We start from the raw sequence: 25,593 nt of genomic DNA on the forward strand, positions 1-25,593 counted from the left end.
GTTTCTTACACAAAGATGGAGACAGAGAAAGGTCTTGAACCAATGAAAATTATTTAGACTGCCTGTGAGGCCTGGAACTCACTAGAAATCGCTGCATCGGTTTAAAATCACTGCAGCTCTGCATGCAGCGATTCCTATGATGCTCGCATTTGCGGTTCTCGACAAGAAGTTCTCCTAGGGTGCTTGCATTCGCGATTCTCGACACTTAGAAGCTCTGTACAGTAAACTGTACAGCACTTCCAATTAGTGATTTTTTTTTTCCATAAACGTTATTATACTTACCAGTAGTCTGGCTTCCGTCCGTAGCCTCTCCCCTAAAGGTAGAGGTCATAGAAGAATATACAAGGAATATACAAGGAAGGGATCATATCACATGATCATGCATCTTATACCTTGTTAGCATGGATAACCTTGTGCTACGTTGTATAACTGTGTGTTACCTCTCTGTCTGTTACCCTTTGTTATCATTGTATGTATTCCTATATATCCAGAGCTGCGTTATATGTTGGCGCTTTATAAATACAAGGAATAATAGGTTCTTCTCTGGGACCAATCAGAGAAGCGCCTGTGAACGCTCCTTTTAGGGGGTGGGGCTGGGGTTGGAAGCCAGAAATATGGACATCCGGTAAGTATAAAGGTTTATTTAAAAGGTTCAATCGCTGGTTCCTAAAATCAATTTAGTAAAGCGATTTTGCAGCGTTATTATACAAAGCATTGAGCGAAAACGCGCTCAACATTCTGCATGTCCTGCAATTACCCCTAATCGCAATCACACTGGTGGGTTCCCCACCATTCAATTTCAGCTTAATGATAGCAGGGAGTGTTATAATCCCCTGCGCACGCTATGCAGCCATAGTGTGTGCAGTAAAATTACACTGTGCTTCATTACACTTAACCAGCGCTCCACTGAACCCACCCGGAGGGTCTAGTAGCTTCATCAAAGTGCAGGAATCTCGTACTTTGAAGCTACTGGACCCGTCGGGCTCTGTGGATCGCTCATTAAGTGTAATGAAGCGCACTTTACACTATTTGAGCACAGGGTAATTTCACTGCGCACGCTATGACTGCATAGCATGTGCAGGGGATTATAACACTCCCTGCTGTCATTGAGCTGTGCTGCTGCAGAAGGGCAGCTTAGTGAATTAAGCCTATAGTGTGCAATTTGCATGGTAACATAAAAGTCCATAGATATAGGGCGCACCCGTTTTCTCGTGGGGTTCTACTGTGGACGTCTGTGCTTAACTCACGCCATGTGTAGGGAATGCATGCACAAAATTGCCTTTGTGCATGTGTTGAGTAGTGTGAATGAAAAGTTGTTTTCACAGAGAGGGGCTGAGGAACATAAATGTATAGATTTTTTTTTTCCATTTTTGCATAAAAATCGTTAAAGTTCTCCCGTTAAGGACACTCATAATCAATAATGCATTTTATATGAGGGCCCTTAATTTGTGATCATTTCATTAAATTGTACTGCCCCAGTCAACATATGCTAAACTAAACTCTAGTCGCTGTCACTCCTTACCAGCTTTCCATTGATAGTTGCCTCCAGAGAATCAACAAGCTCAGCTGTGACACCTATCAGGTTATGGTAATCAGACTGCATTTTGTTGAAACGCTTCATATAGGTGATGGCTCTGTGCTCTGCCTCCACAAGCTGTTGCTGCAATTGCATATCTGCCCACATAAAAAAAAATAAAAAAATTAGACAACAATGAAATATTTTGGGACAGAGAAAACTAAAATATACTAAACAATAAAGAGTCAGTCAACCCCAACAGGCAAATTAGGAAAAAAAAATGTGGAAGGCCAGGGCAGAGGCGAGAGAGGCTCCAGCCTCAGGGTGCAGTGTAGGAGGGGACGCACAACTCACTCAGCTATCATTCCTCTATTGTGCTTTTAGCAGAGAGAAATAAAAAAGGGGATACGTGGCAGTGACTGCAAGCCAGATAATAGAGATTAAGGTGTTGGGGGCCCTGGGGCACCTCCTAGTCTAATAGCAATCAGTGTGTGATGGCTGGGGGAGCACTTTGGGGTCTCTGCCTTGGGTGCTGGAGGACCTTGTCCCAGCTCTGATGTGGAATCAAAAGACACTGAGTTACTTACCGGTAACGTCTTTTCCAGGAGTCGGAAGGACAGCAACCCAGATGAGAGATTACCCTTCCACCTACTATTGGACAGGAAGAGGTTAATCCATGGAACCAGGCAGGGTGTATATATATATCTGCCCCTACCAGACATACCTCAGAAATAACAAAGATATCATAAATACTGCTTCAACAAACTTTATTTACAAATACAAATAACCCACTTAGGGCGGGTAGTAAGGGTGCTGTCCTTCCGACTCCTGGAAAAGACGTTACCGGTAAGTAACTCAGTGTCTTTCCCAGGGTCGTCTCCAGGACAGCAACCCAGATGAGAATCAAAGATTACATAGCATTAGGGTGGGACCACAGCATGAAGAACTCTCCTTCCAAAGGTCAAGTCCCTCCTAGAATCTAAATCCAGCTTATAATGTTTTACAAAAGTATTTCTATTAGACCAAGTAGCTGCCCTGCAAATTTGATCAATCGATACTCCAGCCTTCTCCGCCCAAGAGGCGGAAATGGATCGAGTCGAGTGAGCTCTAACAATACTCGGTATTTCCTTGCCCTGAGATTGGTAAGCTAGAACGATAGCCTGTCTAATCCATCTTGCGATGGTAGCCTTAGAGGCCTGACCACCTCTATTGATACCTGAAAAAAGAACAAACAATGCCTGAGATTTCCTCCAAGGTTTTGTAACCTCCAAGTACTTGATAACATAACGTCTAACATCAAGACAGTGCAACCGTCTCTCTTTATCATTAGATGGCTCATTACAAAATGATGGTAGATATATCTCCTGAGACCTGTGGAAACGAGAACACACTTTAGGCAAAAAAGCTGCATCAAGCTTAAGAGTCACTCTATCCTCTGAAATGATACAGTAAGGTTCAGCAATGGATAAGGCCTGTATCTCCCCCACACGTCTTGCAGAGGAAATGGCCAACAAGAAGGCAGTCTTTAAAGTCAATAATTTTTCTGAAATCTCCTCTAATGGTTCAAAAGGTTCATCCATGAGTGCTTGCAGAACCAGATTTAAGTCCCAAGGTGGAACCTGACTTCTAATCACCGGCCTAATTCTGTGCACTGCTCTAAAGAAGCGAATGAAAAACTCATCTTCTGACAGTTTTCTCTGCAAAAAAACACTGAGAGCCGCAGTTTGTACTTTCAGAGTACTTGCACTCAGTCCTTTTTTCAGGCCAGACTGCAGAAACTCCAAAGCAGAGTAGGATTCCTCTCTGTTCCTACTATTCTCCATACACCAATTGTTATAAACACGCCAAGCCTTGAGCTATATCTTTCTCGGAACCATTTTCCTGCTCAGTAACAAAGTCTCTGTCAGGTCTTTAGAAAATCCCTTACCTCTCAGGAGTTCTCTCTCAGCATCCAGGCTGATAGATGCAACATCTTTACCTGAGGGTGGCAGACTGGACCTTGCGTCAGCAAGTCCTGGCGATCTGGCAGCAGTATTGGCTCCGCTACAGCTAGCTTCCTCAGCAGTGAAAACCACGATCTCTTTGGCCAAAAAGGAACGATCATTATTGCCACCGAACCATCCCGGTTGATCTTGTTGAGAGTCCTGGAAATCAGATTGAAAGGAGGGAACACATATAGAAGAGGGAAGTTCCATCTGAGTGAGAAAGCGTCCACTGCCCAGGGCTTGTCGCTCGGGCACAGGGAACAAAACATCTGACACTTGGCATTCTGCTTGCTTGCAAAAAGATCTATGGTCGGCATTCCCCAGTCGGACACTATTTCTAGAAAGACCTCCTGATTCAGGGACCAACTGTCCTGATTCAGTTCTGACCTGCTGAGAAAGTCTGCTACTTGATTCAACATACCCCTGAGATGTACTGCTTTTAACGAAGCTAAATTCTTTTCCGCCCATAAGAGGATCCTCTCTGCTCTCATCATGATGGTCCTGCTCCTTGTTCCCCCTTGATGATTTAGGTAAGCTACAACTGTGCTGTTGTCTGACCTGATGGTTACATGCTGAAATCTTATCTGATCCTGAAAATGCAACAAAGCTTGTCTCACTGCCTCCAGCTCCCTGATGTTGGAGTGTGCTAGCCTCAAGGAACTGTCCCAGGTCCCCTGGATTGGTGAACTGTCCATATGAGCACCCCACCCCCAACTGCTGGCGTCTGTAGTGATGATCCTCTGGGTTGGAAAGTCCCACAGGCAACCCACTGTGAGCTGACTTGGTTCCGACCACCACTGAAGCAAGGTTTTTATGTAATAGGGGATGAACACCTTTTTGTCCAGATTTCTGACTCCCCTGTTCCAAACCTGCAAAATCCACAGTTGGAGCTGTCTGGAATGCAGTTGGCCCCACTGGACAGCCGGGAATGAGGATGTCATAAGTCCTAGTAAGGACATAGCGCCCCTTATGGAGATGGTAGAAACTTCCTGAAAGGAGAAAACATTTGTTAGTAACAAGTCTTTTTTGGGTGAAGGTAGATAAACTTTCTGATTGACAGTGTTAATAATAAAGCCTAAGAACAAAATAGTCTGTGATGGCTCCCAAGAAGACTTTTTCCAGTTAATAATCCAACCCAGGGATTCCAGCACCTCCAGTGAGGTCTGGACCCTTGTAGTAACCGCCAAAGCGGAGTCCCCCCAAAAGAACAGGTCATCCAGGTAGGCAATCACCTGTACATTATTCAGTCTCAGATAGGCTAACACTTCAGTCATTATTTTTGTAAAAAGCCAGGGGGCAGATGACAAGCCAAATGGTAATGCCGTGAACTGGTAATGCCTTACCTCTTCGTGATGACGGACCGCAAACCTCAGGTACGCCTGTGAGTCCAGATGGATCGGTAGATGTAAGTAAGCGTCTTGGAGGTCCAGAGACATCATAAATGCATCCTTTTGTAGTAGGCTCAGCACTGAGCGGATGTTGTCCATCTTGAACTTCCTGTATTTGATGGATTTGTTGAGAAGCTTCAGGTTGAGAATAAGCCTGTAATCGCCTCCTTGTTTCTGTACTAGAAAGATTGGCGAGTAGAATCCTCTCCCTTCTTGGCATCGAGGAACTTGCCTTATGACTCTTTTCTCCAACAGATCTGACACAGCCACCTGTAGAGCTGAGGACATTGCTTGAGATGGGGGAAGTGATGTCAGAAAGAATCTGGTTGGGGGGACTTCTGTAAATTCTAGCCTGTAACCTTCCAAAATGATCTTCAGCAACCATTCGTTCTGGAATAGGGACTCCCAGTTCTCGAAGAAGTGTGCCAGTCTTCCCCCTACTGGTATCCTGGCGTCATTGCTTCTTTGGTTGATTAGAGGGATTATGCATGAAGGGGGTGGAGGGCTTCCCTTTCTGATCCTTTTGTGGTCTCCACTGCCTCCTATTGGACCTGTAGTTTGGATCTTGACCTCCTGATGAGCGAAAGGAACGTTTAAACCTAAACACTTTCTTTCTTTCCGGGAAGTTCTTCTTGTTGTCTGCTGTTCTATCCAATGTCTCATCTAGCTTGGTGCCAAACAACAAAGCGCCTTCACAAGGTACTCCACACAACTTCACCTTAGATGATGTATCTCCATTCCATGTTCTGACCCATATTCCTCTCCGTGCAGAGTTTGCTAAGGCTGCTGTTCTTGCTGTTAACCGAACTGAGTCATCTGCAGCGTCACAGAGATAATTTACAGCATGAAATATATTAGGCAAAGATTTCAAGATAACTTCTCTGGAAGAACCTCCTGCAATATGCATTTCTAACTGCGACAACCAAACTTTAAGTGACCTAGAAAAAGCTGTGGCTGCAATGCCCGGTAAGAAATTAAGGGTGGCCGACTCCCATGCTCTCCTTAGAAGATTATCAACCTTCTTATCCAGTGGATCTTTCAATACACCAAAGTCCTCAAACTGCAAAGCTGATCTTCGAGAAACTCTAGACAGGGCAGGATCTACTTTTGGGACCGGGCCCCAATACTTCTGGTCTTCTGGTCTAAAGGGATATCTTCTACCCATAGATCTGGGCCAGAAGGCTCTTTTCTCTGGAAATTCCCATTCTTTTTTAATCATTTCTTTTAGGGAGTTATGAACAGGAATGAAACTTTTCTTGCCTTCTGCTAAACTTTGGTACATCTTATCCAATGTGGACAGATTACGCTCCTCCTCCTTAATGTCCATAGTCGCATACATAGCACATAACAAACTATCCATATTCTCAGTGGTGAAGGCAAATCTTTGCACTTTAATCCCCTCCCTAGGTCTTTCCTCCTCCTCATCAGAATCAGACATTTCCTCTAAGGAAGAGATCTCCCCCTCTGAAAGTTCTATCTCAGAGTTCTCAGCATGATGCCTCCTTCTAACTGGCTGTAGCATCTGTAGTGGCTGAGCAGATACCCTCGGGGACACTGTGACTGGCGTGGATCCTGATATCCTATTAGGGGAATTTTGAACAGGATTAGAGGCAGGAGAAGTACTGGTAGTAGCGGAAGTAGAGGGACAAACTGGAGTCTCTTTAAACGCCTGTAAGGTTGATGCTACTTCCGACTTCATCCAGCCCATAAGATCCTTAAATATAGAAGGGGATTCCTCCTTAATCATCTCCTGGACACAGGATTGACATAGAGGCTTACTAGAAGCTTGAAGTATTTTAGCAGCACATAAAACACATTTCTTCTGATCTCTTTTTTGCTCTGGCATTGCAACAGCTACAGATGTCATAGGGGTAGCAGCTGAATCGCCGGAGGGGCGAGCCTGACTCTGGCTACCCTTTTTGGGTTCCTTCCCCCTGGCAGCCTTGTCAATTTTTGGCTGAAAAAGTAATGGGAGAAAAAGAACCAATGAGCCCAACCTGTTCACAGAAACTACATATATAATCACATATATATATATATATATATATACACATATATATATATATATATATATATATATATATATATATATATATATATATATATACACATGTGCAGTCATAAATCACAGCACATACCACTGCCTCAGCGTCCGGTGTGCTTTCAGATGTCTCCATGCTGGCTTACCACAAAATGATCCAGCAGAGGAAGACGCTTTAAAAGGAACTGGTATGTGTGCATCCAAAAATTCCCTCCCAGCAACCATAACCAACCTTAGGGTTCCTGGAACATCATTGCGCATCCCACTCTGAAGCCTCCGGCGCTGAAGGGGTTAATTCCTCCTCCCCTCGTGGCCACGCTAACCCGGCTTTCGGCAAGACTAGGGGGCGTGTCCTGCCACCACGCTGCCGCCCCCTGCCGCCGCCGCGAATCACAGCGCATTCCCTGGTCAATCTTCCGCTCCAGGACCTGCCGACGTCATGAAGAGTCATCTGACTCTCCCAGCCAATCACAGCCGCCCTGCCCGCGCGTCTACGCGTTCAAAGCGGCTGGACATTTCACAAACTGTAACGACAGGGAGACGGCCGCTCTCCCTAGCTGATCCGCTCTGGCCAGCATGCACGGAAGACCCCCGCTCCAGGACCCCACCATCTGGCGTCAGCCCTCAGAAAATCCATGACCTCCTCCGTCCGTGGACAGGAATAAAACTGAGGTATGTCTGGTAGGGGCAGATATATATATACACCCTGCCTGGTTCCATGGATTAACCTCTTCCTGTCCAACAGTAGGTGGAAGGGTAATCTCTCATCTGGGTTGCTGTCCTGGAGACGACCCTGGGAAATTTAAGTTTAGTTTACTATTACATTTAACTGATATACCGGTAATACTTTCATTTTCTGTGTGATGTATATTATTTATGTGGCTTCTCAGTCTCTTTCTCTTCAACAGTTGATGCATGAATGATACTAAATCACAACCACATTTTGGACACAACCCCACTCTGTAAAAATTGCCTACCAGGATTGTTTTGCCTTAGTCTGTAAAAAAGTGCAAATTAAGAAGATAATCTTACTCGGCATCTAATGCAACACTGCAGAGAACCAGCACTTCCTGTTTACAGGGCTGCAAATCACGAGACGAGAAAGCAGGAGAGCCATCCTAATGCCTGGTACACAACATGCAATTTTCCATCAGATAGGCGGGTCGAAGCGATAATTTCCAACATGTCCAATCTGATTTCTGATCGTTTTTCTGATTGATTTTCTGATCACGTCTGTACAAAATCAATCAGAAAAATGATTGCAAGATCGACCTGTTGGAAATTATTGATTCAACCCCTTTATCTTACAGGAAATTGCATAGGGTGTACCAGGCATTACAAGCATGCCAGATGGAGGGAGAAAGTGGAGGCAGGAAGCAGCAGCAGAATCAGTGGCAATCATGAAAGGAGGAGGGGCAGAAGGCTGCAGCAGAATCAGCTGCAATCATGGGTGAGGAGGCAGAACTTTCATTAATAAAGGTGATTTGGCAGTTGCAGAGCTATCCAGATCATCCCTAATAAAATGGAGGAGAATACGCTGTATTTAAAACAACACTTTATTCAAAACTAGAATAAAAAGGTCCATACCCACACCACGATTTTTTCATGGCAAACTATTGTTTGTGCAATATTGCATAATGTTGTTTAATGAAAATTCATTAAACAACATTATGAAAATTTATAAATCGATGTTTAACAATGTGCGACAACCAGCACATAATAACCCTGGCCTTAGTGCCAGGGGTGTTGTTCCACCCCTGACCCCCATGCATACGCTAGAAGGCTGATGTGCTGCTCATGCATTACACCTATGAGTGCGCCCAGCAATAGGTGAGTGCATGGCATCCATGCCGTTTCAGAAGTGATAAGGGAACTGTGTGCTATTGGAGATCACTGTGGGACCAGAGGAGACTGCCACTGGATCATTGGGTGGGTGAGATTAAAAGCATGCTTTCCAATTAGCCACCATGCTGTCCAGACAATTGGAAAGGATAGATAATGTGCAAAGTGTCATATTCTATTACAACCAAGATTTTATTTCATGGCAGACATAATATATTGTCACTGCACTTTATAAATCATGCTTTTTATAAATCATGCTATAAATCTTGCTCTTTTGATTGCTTTACTGGAAAATAATGTTCATATTAGTGATGCACACATGATAAATACAAAGACATAGTGTACAGAAGCAGATTTATCAAGACAAATGTAAAAATAAACTGGTGCAAAATGTGAAGCTGTTGCCCAGAAGACAAATCAGAGTTATTTCATTTTACAGCATCAACATGATTGATTGCGTTGGGTAACTGCTCTGCTTTTGCTCTAGTCTTGGTTTTTTTGTTGCCCTGGCCTAATAAATCAGACTTACAGTGTTCGCATAAGCGTGAGTTACTACATTTGAATAATGAGAATGTGTTCATAGTTACCTCTGTTGTACTGGGTGCTCTCTTTCTGCATAATATATCTGTTAAGGAAAGGTATACTGAAGTTTTTAGAATTCTTCTCTCCATGTCGCTGCTGCATACCACATATGCTCCTTAGATTCTGTGTATATATTGGACAAGAAAATGTTTTTAATCTCTGTGAACAATTCAGAAGTGGAGCCAAAAAGAACACGTCTAATCCCGATCTTACTACATATGGTATATTTTGGGCTGCAAATTACATAAAAGCATCACAGTTGTTATAAGCTGAATACATATCAAGAATATGATTTATTACACAATATAAGTGTTTTATGCTCACCTTCTGCACTGCCTATGGAAGATATAACAAAACAAAATTATTTCCACTGCTAAACTCAATACTGCAGAATACTAAGAGCCACACAATACACCTAGCAAAGCTACAAACATAAAGAACAAAACAAGTAGAGCCTACAACATCAGCAGTGTAGACACCCTAAGCAGTAACCACGCCATGCAGACCTAATGCCTGTGTTGTATACAAAACAGAGTAGTTACTCTGCCGCCCTCCTGGTCATAGCAGAAGCTGCTCTGCTTTGCTTTGTTTGCACTACAAATAGTAACACAAGACAATCAGATAAGTTATACAAGCAAGACAATCTTAGCTTCTGAGTGAAGTGGAGCACTGAGTTACTAACCTTTCTATTAACTTTACCAGCATTTTTTTTCCTAAAAGTTCTAATCAGAAATGACATTTTCAGTTTCATACCACTAAGGGCCTTAAGGGAAGAGAACTTTGTTACCTCTCAAAAAGCCTGTTGCTGTACCTGGTCCTGCTATACTCCGCAGGTCTCGTCTCTCCTGTGAAGATCCTCTGGCACATCTTACAAGGTTGCTGCCACATCCCACCCTCAGGCCTTGCTTGCACTACATACAATCCAACACTATTTTAGAAGCACATGTGTTTGCCCAATTTCAAAGACAAACTGCGGGACTTAATTCTCACTAGTGCAATGTGATTTTTCTCGAATCACACTCTCACTGTATGCTGTATCTGTGGTGATTTTGTGTGTTAAAGCTGCAAGCTGATAAAACAAACACACATAAACACACTATTGTGGGATTTGTTTTGAAACACCTTCCCCAAAATAACCAATTTCCCTGAAAGAGAATTCAAATGCATGTACAAAAAAAAAAAATAAACACTCCAAAACTCACTACACAAAAAAATAAAAATAAATATCACATGGTGCAAAAGTGAGAAAAAAAACGCATTCATTTACATTGCGTTTTGTGATCTGCAATGGGAATAAGGCCTTAGCTCAAAAATAAACTTATAGGAAGGCAAAATAAGCATTATTGAATAACAGGGCTGCTGACAGCGCAATGTCCTAGGTTTGCTCTCGTTGTCTTTTGGCATGTGCCAGTTCCTTAACTTGTATATACATAATGTAAAATGTAGTGGGGTCAGAATCTACCATGAAGTCCTTCGTGATCTACCAGTAGATCGTGACCTACCTAATGGGCATCCCTGTTCTAGAACAAAGCTGACTCCCAGATATTTGCTACTGAGACATACTGCAACAAACAGACAAGGGATGTTGCCAGGTGCAAATACAAGTTTATCAACTAGATAAACTTTACAAAAAATAGAATTGGAGACCAGAGGCAGTCTATACACAATCTTTTGAGCGGGCTTCTGTAATAAACTGGCAAGGAGGATGTTGAAAGCAAGGCAAGTTCTGGAACAAGATAAATCTGACAAAGTACAAAATTAAGTAATTTAGTAAATTGAGCAGGGGCATGGCCAATCGATAAGGCATTGCTGGTGGATCTCTGACTTGGCAGCTGACAGGTATAAGGTGCAATTCTCTTTTTGCAGAAGGATAGGTGTGCTTATCTATAATGCTACTTTATTAGGGACTGTTTACAATAAATCAAACTTATCATGAATCAACAGGTACTGAACTAGCACCTGAGAGGTATGAGGTGTAATTCAATTTACAGAATAGGTGTACTTTAACTGTGGACAATTTGTTTATTCTTTAGTGTGGACTGATCACTATAAGTCACAATTCACATAAATCCACAGGGTACATGGCAGGAAATTATTTTATTAAAGTATTATTATTTGTTTCCTTGTTATGAATACAAAAATCTCTTTGTTAAGTTCCTATTCCTAGTATTTTGGTATAGGCTAAACACAGTAATACGTCCCGAAAGAGAAATAATCTGTTAGCCATCATTACAACATGTACAAAGAAGTCCGATTGTGGTTAATCAGATGGCAATAGCCAGGTTAGAATTATTGGTACACTGACAGCAGGAGTTGACATGGCTATCTGACATTTGGCATTTATTTCTGTGAAGTGTGATTTTAGTGATATGTGCCTTTTGGGACCAATTAACAGATAATAAAAGATCTTTAATATTTTTGTTCTAAAACTAAAATTTTAGAAAATCAGATGTGTGTAAAATTTTGAAAATCAGATGTCACATTATCTGAGATTTCTAAATGAACGTGTATTTCCGTGAATGCCCACAAGGCGGCTCTATAAATTTACAATTCAAATTACAATTCTGATAGAAATGTGCTCAGTCAAAGATACAGTTTCCACTGCTGACCTCCTTATAAAAAGTGTTAGTTGGCTGGTCCTGGCAGATCTTCTGTCTTTATGATGCAGAATAAGCATACAGATCAGGTGCTCTCAGTTTTCAGGCTGTTGACTGACCATTTTACTTACTAGTGACTCAAAGTACTGACGACAATGGATGAGTAGAGTACAAAAGCCAAAATGAGGTGGTTAGCAATGCAGTGCAGCTATATCATTTAACTTCTTTACAACCAAAATCCCTTATTAAAAAACGGCACAGTGTTTGCATATGGATAGAAGGTACACGCAATTACTCTAGATCAGTGTTTATTAAAATGATTATAGCATGTACTGCTTTATTTATGACTGTTTACCAAGTAACCCCTGTTGTGAGTAACATCTCGAATACCCCTTCATGTATATAGATTTCTTAAAAATCCTTCAAAATGTATGAATGCTTTTCAAACATTTCCTGATGCTTTTAATAAACTATAAATACTTATGTTATTTTATATATCTTTTTTTTTTTTATTTCAAAATTAACTGTAATGGACTAAATATGTCAAGTACAAGTAAAGTACCCCGTGTGTTGAGAGCCTAAACTGTTATGGACTTTGTTTTTACAGCCCGAGAACTGGTAAACATACTGACAGTTGGCATGTGTCATTATTGCTTAGTTTAACCATTTAAAAACTTAGGGGAAATATCATGCCATTATAACGAAGCCCTCTGTACTGTTCCTCATCTTTCATCAGACTTTAACATTACTGAATAAATACAGATCTGACTTCTTACAAAAATGCATGATTCTTTGAGTAAGCTACAGAAAAGAATGAAAGTAAACAAATACATATTCATTTATCCTCATCCTTACTCAAGCTGTTTTGACATACTTATAAACACTTAAGAGGTGTTTTTACGATTTTTATCTGCCAACAAGTGAAAAGTGAATGCTTGTAGGCAGAACTGCCTTCTTAAAACCAAACGTAGTTCCAATTATTCAGCATCGAGAACAAGAGGGAACACGATGCATCACTTTTGAACATGCAAATCATTCATTTATGTCCCTGTAAGACAGGCACACATCCAGAGCCACTGTTGTATTGTGTGCCTATAGGCTTTACAGAACCATACTCATTCAACTTGCATACAGCCATTTCATAATGTTTGGCCCCCATTAGTGCAAGGGATGGATTTATATAGCTCTATGAGGTAGGAGTTGGGCAATAAAGTTTCACAGAGTAACAATAAAGTAGAAGTACAATGTGCACTTAACCCAGACTTCCAATCTTTCTCTACACCATTACTAACACTGATCAGTCCCACGACAACTTTAACCACTTCTGGACGAGAGCAATTTTCACGTATTAGCACGACTTCCATTCATTCGTCAATAACTTTATTACTACTAATCACACCTAAATTATCTATATATTGTTGTTGTTTTTTTTTCAGGACAAATCAGGCTTTTAGTGTGTGAAACTTGTTTAGTAATGACCTTATTTTCTATGCATTTTAAAGGGGAATTAAGGTAAATAATAGAAAAAACGCACTATTTCCCCATTTAAATCCAATATAGCTTTACAATAAACAGTGCTAAGTTAAAGCGGACCCGAACCAAAAATTTTTTTAATTCAAAATATTTAGTTGCACCACTCTGACACATACAAAGATAAATAAACACTCCTTCAAGCCTATGAGCATTTCAGTGCATGCTTTTCACCCTTCTCTTTTCATAACTAGGGTTATACAGGTGGCAGCCATTAGCAATTCCTCCTTTGCTGGACACCATCTACTCCACCAGTTTGCCGGATTTTGTCCTAGCAATATGAAACAAAGGGAGAGTTCCTCCAATAAATGTAAAATATTTTATATTTGTTGTCATGCAGCTGAAAAGAGGCTGCTATTTATTATTATAATTTAGAAAATAGATTTTATTTCTGAAATCTTGTATTTTTAATTTGGGTCCACTTTAAACCTACAAACTTTATTTGCTCATCCATCCGGGTTATTACAACACTTGTCACGAAGATGAAGAAGCACCCATGCGATAAGACTTCGGTGTGCCTTAGCTCACGGTCACAGTTCCATGTGGCCCAATAGCAACAGAATCCACAGAGCTGGCACCACCAAGTTGAGTAAAAATAATGCTCTTTATTCAAACGCCATTAAAATGATATTCAGTCAGTATTTATAGCAAAAAATATTATAGAAATAGCGACAGCCCGCTGTTTCGGACTTACTGTATGGCTTGACAAAGGACGTCAAGTTCGAAAACAGCGGGCTGTCACCATTGCTATAATACTTTTTGCTATAAATACTGACTTGCTATGATGACAATATTGTATTTGGAAATAAAGGTGCCTTTTTCTGTTTTGTGTTTTTTGCTTTCTCATCTATGATTATGAGACCTTATTTTCAAAAATAATAGTAATATACCCACATGGCATACATATTTAAAAAGCAAAGTTCCTAAGGTAACAATACATGTTTTTTTCTTATATTCTGTCACTTTGTTTTCATTTTACAAGTCTTTTATTTTGGTACAGAATATGTGAAAATTTAATTGCTTTTAATTCAGTTTGTGACTGGATAGTGTAATGGTTAAGGGCTCTGCCTCTGACACAGGAGACCAGGGTTCGAATCTCGGCTCTGCCTGTTCAGTAAGCCAGTACCTATTCAGTAAGGAGTTCTTTGGGCGAGACTCCCTAACACTGCTACTGCCTACTGAGTGCGCTCTAGTGGCTGCCTCGCAATCGCTTTGAGTCCGACAGGAGAAAAGCGCTATACAAAAAAATAAATTATTTTTATTACATTATTAAAAAAAACACACAAGACATAGGCCTGAACCCTAAAACTCTCTAAACTCCTTTCTGCAACTTACCAGGGCTAAAATGTGACCACATATGTTTCTTGTAGTTCTGCCAAGACTTTCCCAAGTTTGATCTTAGTTTGGAAAATTACTTTTTTATGTTGGATTGAGTTTGTCCCTACCCATTTTCTATGCGCCCAAGCTTTAAGACACACCAAAATGTATTCTACAACTCTTCATGGTTAAAACACTGCATATGCCTCATTTAGTAACAAACTGATGGTGCAGTCTCCACAAGTACACTGGACAAATATATTCATCCAAATAGGCTTAAAGCAGAATATAACCCTGGATTTCAACTTTGCTCTAAAACATTATATTCAGCATATTATATGCAACCAGCATTTTTTTTTTTTACTAGACCAGCATTGGAAGGGTTACACAGAGAGCTTTAAAGTTCGTGGAGAGAACTGCTCCCCGCAGCCAAAGTTTAGATAGATACATTTAAGTAAACAAAATGTAACAAGTGAGGAATGTTACACACTCTTTGGCTGTCCACCAGCTCCTGCACAGTCAGTCAGAGAGAGAGTCATTGCACAGTTGTTACATTTTGTTTTGCTTAAATGTATCTATCTAAACTTCGGATGCGGCAGCAGTTCTCTCCATGGAACTTAAAGCTCTGTGTGCAACCCTTCCAATGCTGGTCTAGTAAAAAAAAATGCTGGTTGCATACAATATGCTGTAAATCAGGGGTGCCCACACTTTTTCGGCTCGCGAGCTACTTTAAAATTTGCCGAGGCCAGGAGATCGACCAACGTCTCAAATGCTAAGCACGCACGCACGCGCCCCCCGTGCGCGTAGGTTAGCCAGGTATATGTGCTCGCAGCATAGGTTACGTGCACTCAGTATAGGTTAGCCAGGTATATGGGCCCCCAGTGTAGGTTAGCCAGGTATATGGGCCCCCAGTGTAGGTTAGCCAGGTATATGTACCTGCAGCCTAGGTTAGCCAGTTCCTCTGGACTCCTGGAACTGGCAGGCAGGCAGGGGAGAAGAGGCGGCGAGGAGAGACTCTGGCAGGCCAATAAGAATGCATGGGAGAAGAGGCGGCGAAGAGAGAGGAGGCGCGGCCGCTATGTCATGGCTTGGGGTGGTGCCGGGCACGTTACAAGCGCGCACGTTGCAGGCTGCCCGCCGCCGCCCCCAGCCATGACGTAGCGGCCGCGCCGCCTCTCTCCTTGCCTGCATCCTTATTGGCCAGCGGCCAGCAGCTAAACACGATGAGCTGCTGGCAGCAACAAACATACGAGACGCGGCCAAGAGGCCGCAATCTACCAAGAAGGCGGTCGCGATCTACCGGTAGATCGCGATCGACCTATTGGGCAGCCCTGCTGTAAATAATGTTTTAGAGCAAAGTTGAAATGCAGGGTTATATTCTGCTTTAAGTGGTTTATTCCACATTAGAGAAGACATTGCGCTCTGTATAGTCTCTCTATTCACAAATCAGTTTTGCTGCTGTGTTTGGCCAATGCTCTTTAAGGCAGGGAACATACTTGACTGTTTTTTTGCGCGTTTTCTGCACAGAAAAATTGAACTCATGTTAAAACGGAATATAACCCTGCATTTCAACTTTGCTCTAAAACATATTTACAGCATATTATATGCAACCAGCATTTTTTTTCTTTACTAGTCCAGCATTGGAAGGGTTACACACAGAGCTTTAAAGTTCCTGGAGAGAACTGCTCCCCGCAGCCGAAGTTTAGATAGATACATTCTGTTTACTTAAATATAACAAGTGTGGAATGTGGAATGTGACTTACTCTCTCTGACTGTGCAGGAGCTGGAGGACAGCCAAAGAGTGTGTAACATTCCTCACTTGTTACATTCTGTTGACTTAAATGTATCTATCTAAACTTCGGCTGCGGGAGCAGTTCTCTCCACGGAACTTTAAAGCTCTGTGTGTAACCCTTCCAATGCTGGTCTAGTAAAAAAAAATGCTGGTTCCATATAATATGCTGTAAATAATGTTTTAGAGCAAAGTTGAAATGCAGGGTTATATTCCACTTTAATTAATGGGCTTGTTTACACTTCATGCGTTTTTCGCACATAGAAAAGAAACCTGACATTCTGCAGGATAATTCTGCATGTTTTTTGTTTTCTCTATCAATTACATTAGCTGCTGTGGAAAAATGCAAACAAAAACACATTGGTCCAGATGCAATTCATTTTTTTCTCCTGAGTTTTCTCCTAGATGTTATTTTTACACCTTGTCATAAAATGCCTTTTAAACCACCCGCAAGCAAGAAAATACTCAAAACAATTTTGAAAGTATTTTTTCTCCAACGTTTAGGTACTTTTTCAATTGGAAAATGCTGTAAAGTTATTTTATAGATAAGATGAAAATTATCTCCTATGAGATAATTCGGAAGAAAAAGTGAATTGCATATGGGCCATTGTGGGCAGAAAACACATGCAGAACAACGCACACAGAAAACTGAAAGACAAGTGTCCCCCCTGTCTAACTGATATAACATCAAAGGAAATGAAACCGGGAAAGCATAGTGTAACTACGTATCTCAGAATCAGCTACCACCATACAATCAAGTCTTTCACCAGTTAGCACAAGCTAAGCTACTCGCTATCTGTGCTACAGAGAGCTATTCTTGCTAAACTGAATGTCAACGCACCCTGCAACCAGATCCTGGCTGATCCCCTGAAGAATCTGGAGGACAAAATGCATTGGGTGAAGCCAGGAGAGAGTCAGATCCAATGTGAATGCTATGGAACTGCAGCTAATTTTAATGCATTTTTCTACTTGTGATAGGAGGAGGAGAAAAGCTGAACAGAGGGAGACCTATTGGTTGCAGTTCACCAGGAGTGGACCTCTTTGGAACAGTACAGCACACTTATCAGACTTTATGATCAGTCTCACATTTCAATTCATATTCAGAGTTTGGAGCCCCTCATGTCTTGCTTTTCCTTTGGTCAGGTCACGTGGTCCAGGGGAGGAGAGGGGTGGTTTGGGGATACATTACATATGGGTGGAGACCATCTGGCAATCCATCGGCTGTCAGGAAACGCTGATACTACTGCGCACCCGATTAAGCCTTTCGAGCATTATCTTTCCACACTGTTGAATCAATCGTTCCGAATTCAGCCAGAAATCAATCAAAATTACACTTGCGCCTGAGTTGTCAATGCACTAGAATTTAATAAAAGAGAGATAAGAGCACAATAGCTAAATAGTTTATATATCAGCTGGATGCTCACCCACCACAGTCACAGTACTAGACCACACTATGGGGTCACTGGTTCAAAATGGCCCATTTTGATCACTGGAAAACGACCGTAACCCAGTGCACCCTGGGTAACTCGACTGTGCAGTGGAGCAGATGAGCCTTGATAAAGTGAGCTATAAATTCAAGAAATTATAAAAACAGCACCATGCCCACCGAGGTACACGATCCTACGAATGGTGACAGATGTGTGGACCTTATCCCATTAAGTGAGCTAGGGGGAACAGAGGTCGGCAACATATGCAGAGGGGCCACCGGTCCTGAGCAGCAGGTAACTGAGACACCAATACTAACATCAAATAGATATGCTCCCCTTATGGATTTACAAGACAGACCTCCAAGGTTGAGTAAACCTTTGAAGTTTCTGGACTATAGAACAGCTTTAGAGGTGGGTCAAAGGGCAGATAGGGGACCAGATACTAGACGTAGAACTAGATCCCAGACATCACAATTACAAAAGTTCGGTAACGGAACCAATCCCAGGCTAACACGAGAACCAAGAATCACCAATCATTTTTTTTTCCAAGGACAACAGATCAGGCCAAGGTACAGGGGGAGTAGGGGTAAAGGACAGTCCAAGAAAAAGGAGACCCTGCACCTAGAGTTACCACCGGGTGAATCGAGTGAGGGGATCTTCAATCTAAGTTCAAGGATCTTGAACACTTCAGAAGTTTCTCTGTTATCAAAGGGCTTAAAATATGCCCCCACAGCTAAATTTAATAAATTTGACACCTTTGTAGGTGTCAAGAAATTCACCAGACAGCTAGCCCTAAAAAAGTACTTTAGTAAAAAACCACTCAGGGACCCTGTGAGGGATGATAATGATGTCTATATGCATTCTGCTCTGAAAAGCAAGTCCAATTTCTTTCCAAGGACAGAAGTGAGTGACTCAATGTCAACGTTCGAGACTATGGTACTCAATGACATCAAAAAGATTAACGACACCAAATTTTCGAATCTAACAAGAGGTGAAAAGACAGCCATTAAAACTTTGAGAGATGATCCAGACATTATAGTACGTCCAGCTGACAAGGGGGGAGGAGTGGTCATCATGGACCGGGTCCAATATATGAGAGAGGCAAAACGACAGCTTGGAGACACTGTGACATATAGGACACTTAAGAACAATCCAGTTATAGGTTTTATGAGTGACTTGAAGCTTGCTCATTAATTAAGGGAAAAATGAGGGAATTTTGACCTCACAGGAGGCAGATTATGTTCTACAGACTCACCCTAGGCTTCCGGTATTTTACCACCTCCCTAAGAGTGTGGTTAACCCACCCGGAAGGCCGATTATTTCCGGGATAGGGTCTTTAACTACCAATCTATCAGAGTATATTGACTGTTTTTTACAACAAGCTGTTGTCCATACTCCAGCTTATCTCAAGGACACTGGCCACATTTTGCGTATCTTGGCGGAGGTGGAGTGGAAAGATGAGTATATCTTATGTGTTACGGACGGTAGTTCCCTGTACACCACCATTGATCATCAAAAGGGAATTGAGGCGGTGGAATTTTTTCTGGCCGAATATACTGAAATTCCTCGTGAGCAGGTAGATTTTATTACCAAAGCCATCAGATTCACATTAACACATAATTATTTTGAGTTTGATGGAAATTTTTATCTACAGCTGGTCGGAACTGCGATGGGCACGCGCTTCGCACCGGGATTCGCTAATTTATTCATGGCCTACTGGGAACAGATGGTCCTAAGGGGCCGGGAGGGTCCCGGTGCGGAGCTCGTGCTCTGGAAACGTTTCATAGACGATGTGGTCTTTATTTGGGGAGGGAGTGAGCAAAGCCTGGAGCAGTTCCTTACTTGGCTCAACGTCAACGACTTCAATCTGAAATTTACATGTGAGCAAAGTCGGTCTGAAATAAATTTTTTGGACTTAACGATCTTTGTGGAAAACAACCATATAAACACCAAAACCTACTTTAAAACTGTTGATATGAATAGCTATATCTATTTGGACAGTTGCCATCTCTTAAGATGGCTAACAAATGTTCCTAAGAGCCAATATTTGCGCCTGCGAAGGAACTGCTCCAGTATTTTAGATTATGGAACGCAATCAGGATTCATCCAACAGCGCTTTTTAGATAGAAAATACCCCCTGAAAGATTTAGCAAGGGTAGAAGATGAAATTAAACGATTGAATAGAGATGATTTGATTAAGGAAAAAGTGAAAAAAAAAACATGAACATCCACTGTGCATCAACGTGCAATACACCCAGCAAGCACCTAGGGTTCAAAGAATCATCAATAAATACTGGCATATCCTTCAGAATAATAAAACACTGAATGGTATTCTACCAGAAAGGCCCAATGTGGTGTACAGGCGAGCTTCTAATTTAAATAAAATAGTTGCACCCACTGTGAACAACCACAAAAAAACATATTCTGAGGGGGGTAGTTTCAAAAGGTGCACTTTCTGTGTTCCATGCAGGAGCACTAAAAAAGAAACACTACGGGAGGCATTTCAATCATCAAGTACGGGAGAGAATTTCAGTATACAAGGGCATCTTAATTGCAACAGTAGAGGTGTCATATATGTGATAGAATGTGGATGTAGGAAACAATATGTTGGAAGAACTAAAAGGAAACTGTTGGATAGAATAACGGAGCATATTAAATATATCCAAAAGGAGGATGAAAAATATCCCTTGGGGAAACATTTTAAACACTGTCACCAAGGAAAATTGGGACTGTTGAAATTCTACGCTATCCAAGATGTAGTGAAAGATTGGAGAGGAGGAGACTACATTAAAATGATGTCTAAACAAGAATCCTATTGGATCTTCACTCTAAATACTTTAGCCCCAGCAGGTTTAAACCAAGATATTGAGCTCTTTGCCTTTAACAGCTGAACGACAAAGAGGGGGAGGAGTTGAGGGAGGATATAAGGACAGGCTAAACACCAACCACTAAGCCCTGATGAAGGAAGGCGGAACCTTCCGAAAAGCTTTGGCGCGATTGGTGCAACCTTGTGAGTGACGTCACTGAATAGCATTTCCGGTTTACGGGGTCACCATCCCCGCAGCAACATCTGACAAACCAGGACTCTCCTGTATCGAGCTAGCGGCCACGGCTCACCAGGATAGAGCTTCTCTCCAGATTAACCTCCTTCTCCCCTCTCCACTCTAGCCGGACTTCTGTATTTCACCTGCCATTCGGAACCACGCGCTGGAATAGCGTGAGTACGCATTAACCACAGTGACTCTGGATTTAGAACTGTCTATCTTCCTCCAGCAGGTCGCCATCCTTAAACCACTCAGGATGCTATATCTTCTATAAGGAATGATCTTTTAAACATTTTTTGAATGCTTTGACATGTCATGCGCAGCAGATTTTACAGTATATTTTTTGTAGTGAGACGTCACTACTTTTTTATGCCATATTATAGCAATCTATGTTACGTTGGGTGCTGTTTTTATAATTTCTTGAATTTATAGCTTACTTTATCAAGGCTCATCTGCTCCACTGCACAGTCGAGTTACCCAGGGTGCACTGGGTTACGGTCGTTTTCCAGTGATCAAAACGGGCCATTTTGAACCAGTGACCCCATAGTGTGGTCTAGTACTGTGACTGTGGTGGGTGAGCATCCAGCTGATATATAAACTATTTAGCTATTGTGCTCTTATCTCTCTTTTATTAAATTCTAGTGCATTGACAACTCGGGCGCAAGAGTCTTTTTTTATCATTTGCTGTATTCTCTATATGGTCCTAGGGACACCAGTCCATATTCTCTATGCTGCCTTAGTATCTAATCTGTATTGCATTACCAGCGCTGCGATCACTATTTGATCTTTTACAATCAAAATTACAATTGGGCGTCCATGTTGCACCCTCAGTCTCATGATCGAATCTGCCTGTCAGATATCAATGCTGCAAATCGAGTAATGTTTGGGTACCTTAATTTTCTTTCAGTTGTTGATGGGGTGAATTTTAGAGCTTTTTCACACTACACGCAACTTTAATGCAATTTTATTGCAATGCGATTTCAATGTGCTTTTTCCTGATTGCAAAAGTCCTGCATGCTGCATTTTTTTCTACAGACTCTCCTGGTGTTCCTAGCATTCAGTGAAAAGCCCATCAAAATCATATTGTAAAATCGCTTCTAAATCATAATCGCACTTTGCAACTTGTATTCCAACATTCTAGTCTGATTACTTCACCAGGAGGACAGCGGTGGAATGAGGGGATGGAGAGAGGACCAGATAGGCTATGTGGGGTGAGTATAGATCAAAGTCTTTTTATTTTACCTCAGTTCAGGTTTTCTTTAAATACACTATTCTGCAAAATACAATTAGTGTTGAAGATTTGGCTCTACCTGTCCCGCAATTATATTACCCATCCTTCCATATAGAATTATTGAACCTAACAAATGAAGACCTACCTAACTACAATAAATCCTAATTTATAGACACCCTATTTATTGTCACACAACATATTGACGTAAGATGGTTATCCCCCATCCGTCCTTCACCGGAAGATTGGAAATAAAAGGTGAAGTCACCAATGCCCTTTAAAAATGGTTTATAAGTATAGGGGCTGCCCCCCAACACATTCTTCCACATCTGGGTCAGATGGGCAAACAATTCTAAAAATACAACATTACTTTGCATGTTATGTTCTCCTTTTTTTTTGTTCTGTGGTTACTAGTCAGTCATTATTGAAATGCTAAAGACTTTTGGTTCAAATAATTAAATAAAAAAAATATATATATATATTTCAAGGTTTTGTAAAAAGGTTGACTTACCATTTCAGTTTCTATAAGACTAAGGGCCTGGGTACACTGAGTGGATTTCAGCAGCACATATCAATGTACGATGCGCAAGGATATCACACTGTGCATAGACAGCCCACTTTGATTGGCACACTTTTGCGCTGTGCAACAGTGCATTCCCAACAACACTCTCCTGCAAGCATTTCGTACACACTTGAACGGGGTTAACTCTGCAACAGAGAGCAACACAGGTGCCCTTCGTCTTTGTAAAAATAACGGACACCTGCGCAGCAGATCCTACTTTTTATATGCCATACAGTTATCATATTTGCATTTGTGCAAAAGTTTTTTGCTTTGAGAGCTGACTTTGCATTGTATTCATAACGGGTTTTATTCATCTTGTATTGAAGGCAGAAATGCTTTGAGTTTCTCTCTGTATCCAGGAGCTTCTGCACAGTCAGAGAATGTGTCACATTCCTCACTTGATACATTTAAGTAAACACAAGATAACATTATCTACACTTCGGATGCGTCCAGATTTCTCTGCACTGAACTTTCAAGCTCTGTGTTTAACTAATTGAATGCTGTTCTAGTAAAATAAAATGGTGGTAGTATATAATATGCTGTAAATAAAAGAAAAAGTGCTGGGTTTCATTCCGCTTTAAGTGGGCAAATCTGCTGAAAACTGGAAGTGACTGCATATCCTGATCACTTAGCCATTTCTGCCCTGAGCTTTCATCATGTGTGAAATCCATTTCTCTTGTCTGCATCTTACTTGAAACATTTTTTGTAATAAAAGGTGTGCTTTAATATATATAACATATACCTAGAAGCAAAAGGCATACAGCAACAACAACTTTCAGCAAAAGTTACCCAATCGCGTTATAAGATCTGCAAAGGATACATACAATGTAAGGAGGCGAGGAGTGGAAGCAGCTTTAAGGGTCACAGACAAGAATTTCTCTATCCTCGACTTCAGCTCAGGAGCCCAGGAATCCTGACAATGAAACATAATGTACACATTAAATACACACAGCATGTAAGCACACATCACACAATATAATGTTGATTATGCTGATGCAACTGGAATCATGCTGGACTACATGGACAATATCATAATGTGACAAGCAACAGAAATTGTCTATTAGGAATTCATATCCTAGACATTACAAACTTCAATTTACCCCATCACAAAACACTCCTCCAGTTAAGCGGTCCCACAGACTGCGCATATAGCATGGAGAGGATTAGATGACTAAAATACACAGGAATGAGGAACATTTTTATGTGTTTTCTTTCCATGTTCTTTACAACAGCACAGTCATTATCAGCCGCTACCATGACTTTTTCTCTATCACACACTTTTTAAAAAGCCCAGGTACCTTAAAAATGACGGTATGCTGTACAATCCACACACATAACATGAAAAATAAAGTCAGGTAAACATGAAAAACTATTTGCCCCCTTCCTGATTTCTTATTCTTTTGCACGTTTGTCACACTTAAATGTTTCTGCTCATCAAAAACCTTTAACTATTAGTCAAAGATAACATAATTTAACACAAAATTCAGTTTTAAATTTTTAAATAATAGTTTTTATTATTTAGTGAGGAAAAAAAACTCAAAACCTACATGGCCCTGTGTGAAAAAGGAATTGCCCCCTGAACCTAATAACTGTTTGGGCCACCCTTAGCAGCAATAACTGCAATCAAGTGTTTGTGATAACTTGCAACGAGTCTTTTACAGCGCTCTGGAGGAATTTTGGCCCACTCATCTTTGCAGAATTGTTGTAATTTAGCTTTATTTGAGGGTTTTCTAGCATGAATCGCCTTTTTAAGGTCATGCCACAACATCTCAATAGGATTCAGGTCAGAACTTTGACTAGGCCACACTAAAGTCTTCATTTTGTTTTTCTTCAGCCATTCAGAGGTGGATTTGCTGGTGTTTTTTGGGTCATTGTCCTGCTGCAGCACCCAAGATCGCTTGAGTTGACGAACAGATGGCCGGACATTCTCCTTCAGGATTTTTTGGTAGACAGTAGAATTCATGGTTCCATCTATCACAGAAAGCCTTCCAGGTCCTGAAGCAGCAAAACAACCCCAGACCATCACACTACCACCACCATATTGTACTGTTGGTATGATGTTCTTTTGCTGAAATGCTGTGTTACTTCTACGCCAGAAGTAAGGGGACATGCACCTTCCACAAAATGTTCAACTTTTGTCTCGTCGGTCCACAAGGTATTTTCCCAAAAGTCTTGGCAATCATTGAGATGTTTTTTAGCAAAATTGAGACGAGCCTTAATGTTCTTTTTGCTTAAAAGTGGTTTGCGCCTTGGATATCTGCCATGCAGGCGTTTTTGCCCAGTCTCTTTCTTATGGTGGAGTCGTGAACACTGACCTTAATTGAGGCAAGTGAGGCCTGCAGTTCTTTAGATGTTGTCCTGGGGTCTTTTGTGGCCTCTCGGATGAGTTTTTTGGTCGGCCGGCCACTCCTGGGAAGTTTCATCACTGTTCCATGTTTTTGCCATTTGTGGATAATGGCTCTCACTGTGGTTCACTGGAGTCCAAAAGCTTTAAAAATGGCTTTATAACCTTTACCAGACTGATAGATCTCAATTACTTTTGTTCTCATTTGTTCCTGAATTTCTTTGGATCTTGGCATGGTGTCTAGCTTTTGAGGTGCTTTTGGTCTACTTCTCTGTGTCAGATAGCTCCTATTTAAGTGATTTCTTGATTGAAACAGGTGTGGCAGTAATCAGGCCTGGGGGTGACTACAGAAATTGAACTCAGGTTTGATAAAACCACAGTTAAGTTATTTTTTAACAAGG

At 41.3% G+C, this 25,593-nt stretch overlaps 2 protein-coding genes across 4 annotated transcripts in view; both read right to left on the bottom strand.

The window, feature by feature from the left end:
- The window catches only part of ARMC9 (armadillo repeat containing 9), a 294,287-nt gene that overhangs the window by 208,061 nt on the left and 60,633 nt on the right, over positions 1-25,593 (bottom strand). For all 3 annotated transcript variants that reach the window (XM_068281283.1, XM_068281282.1, XM_068281281.1), the window contains exons 6-8: positions 23,669-23,761; positions 9,360-9,384; positions 1,523-1,674 (exon numbers count right to left, since the gene is read on the bottom strand). In XM_068281283.1, the coding sequence (XP_068137384.1) occupies positions 1,523-1,674; positions 9,360-9,384; positions 23,669-23,761 (270 nt within the window). The remainder of the gene's footprint in view (positions 1-1,522; positions 1,675-9,359; positions 9,385-23,668; positions 23,762-25,593) is intronic.
- On the bottom strand, positions 3,373-5,451 carry LOC137571061 (uncharacterized). Its single transcript, XM_068279748.1, has 2 exons — positions 4,845-5,451; positions 3,373-4,490 (listed from the first exon to the last, which is right to left on the bottom strand). The coding sequence occupies exons 1-2, from the start codon at positions 5,272-5,274 to the stop codon at positions 3,373-3,375; spliced, it is 1,548 nt and encodes a 515-aa protein (XP_068135849.1). The 5' UTR covers positions 5,275-5,451.

This window comes from Hyperolius riggenbachi, chromosome 4 (assembly GCF_040937935.1).
Source record: "Hyperolius riggenbachi isolate aHypRig1 chromosome 4, aHypRig1.pri, whole genome shotgun sequence".
NCBI classification, from domain to species: Eukaryota; Metazoa; Chordata; class Amphibia; order Anura; family Hyperoliidae; genus Hyperolius; species Hyperolius riggenbachi.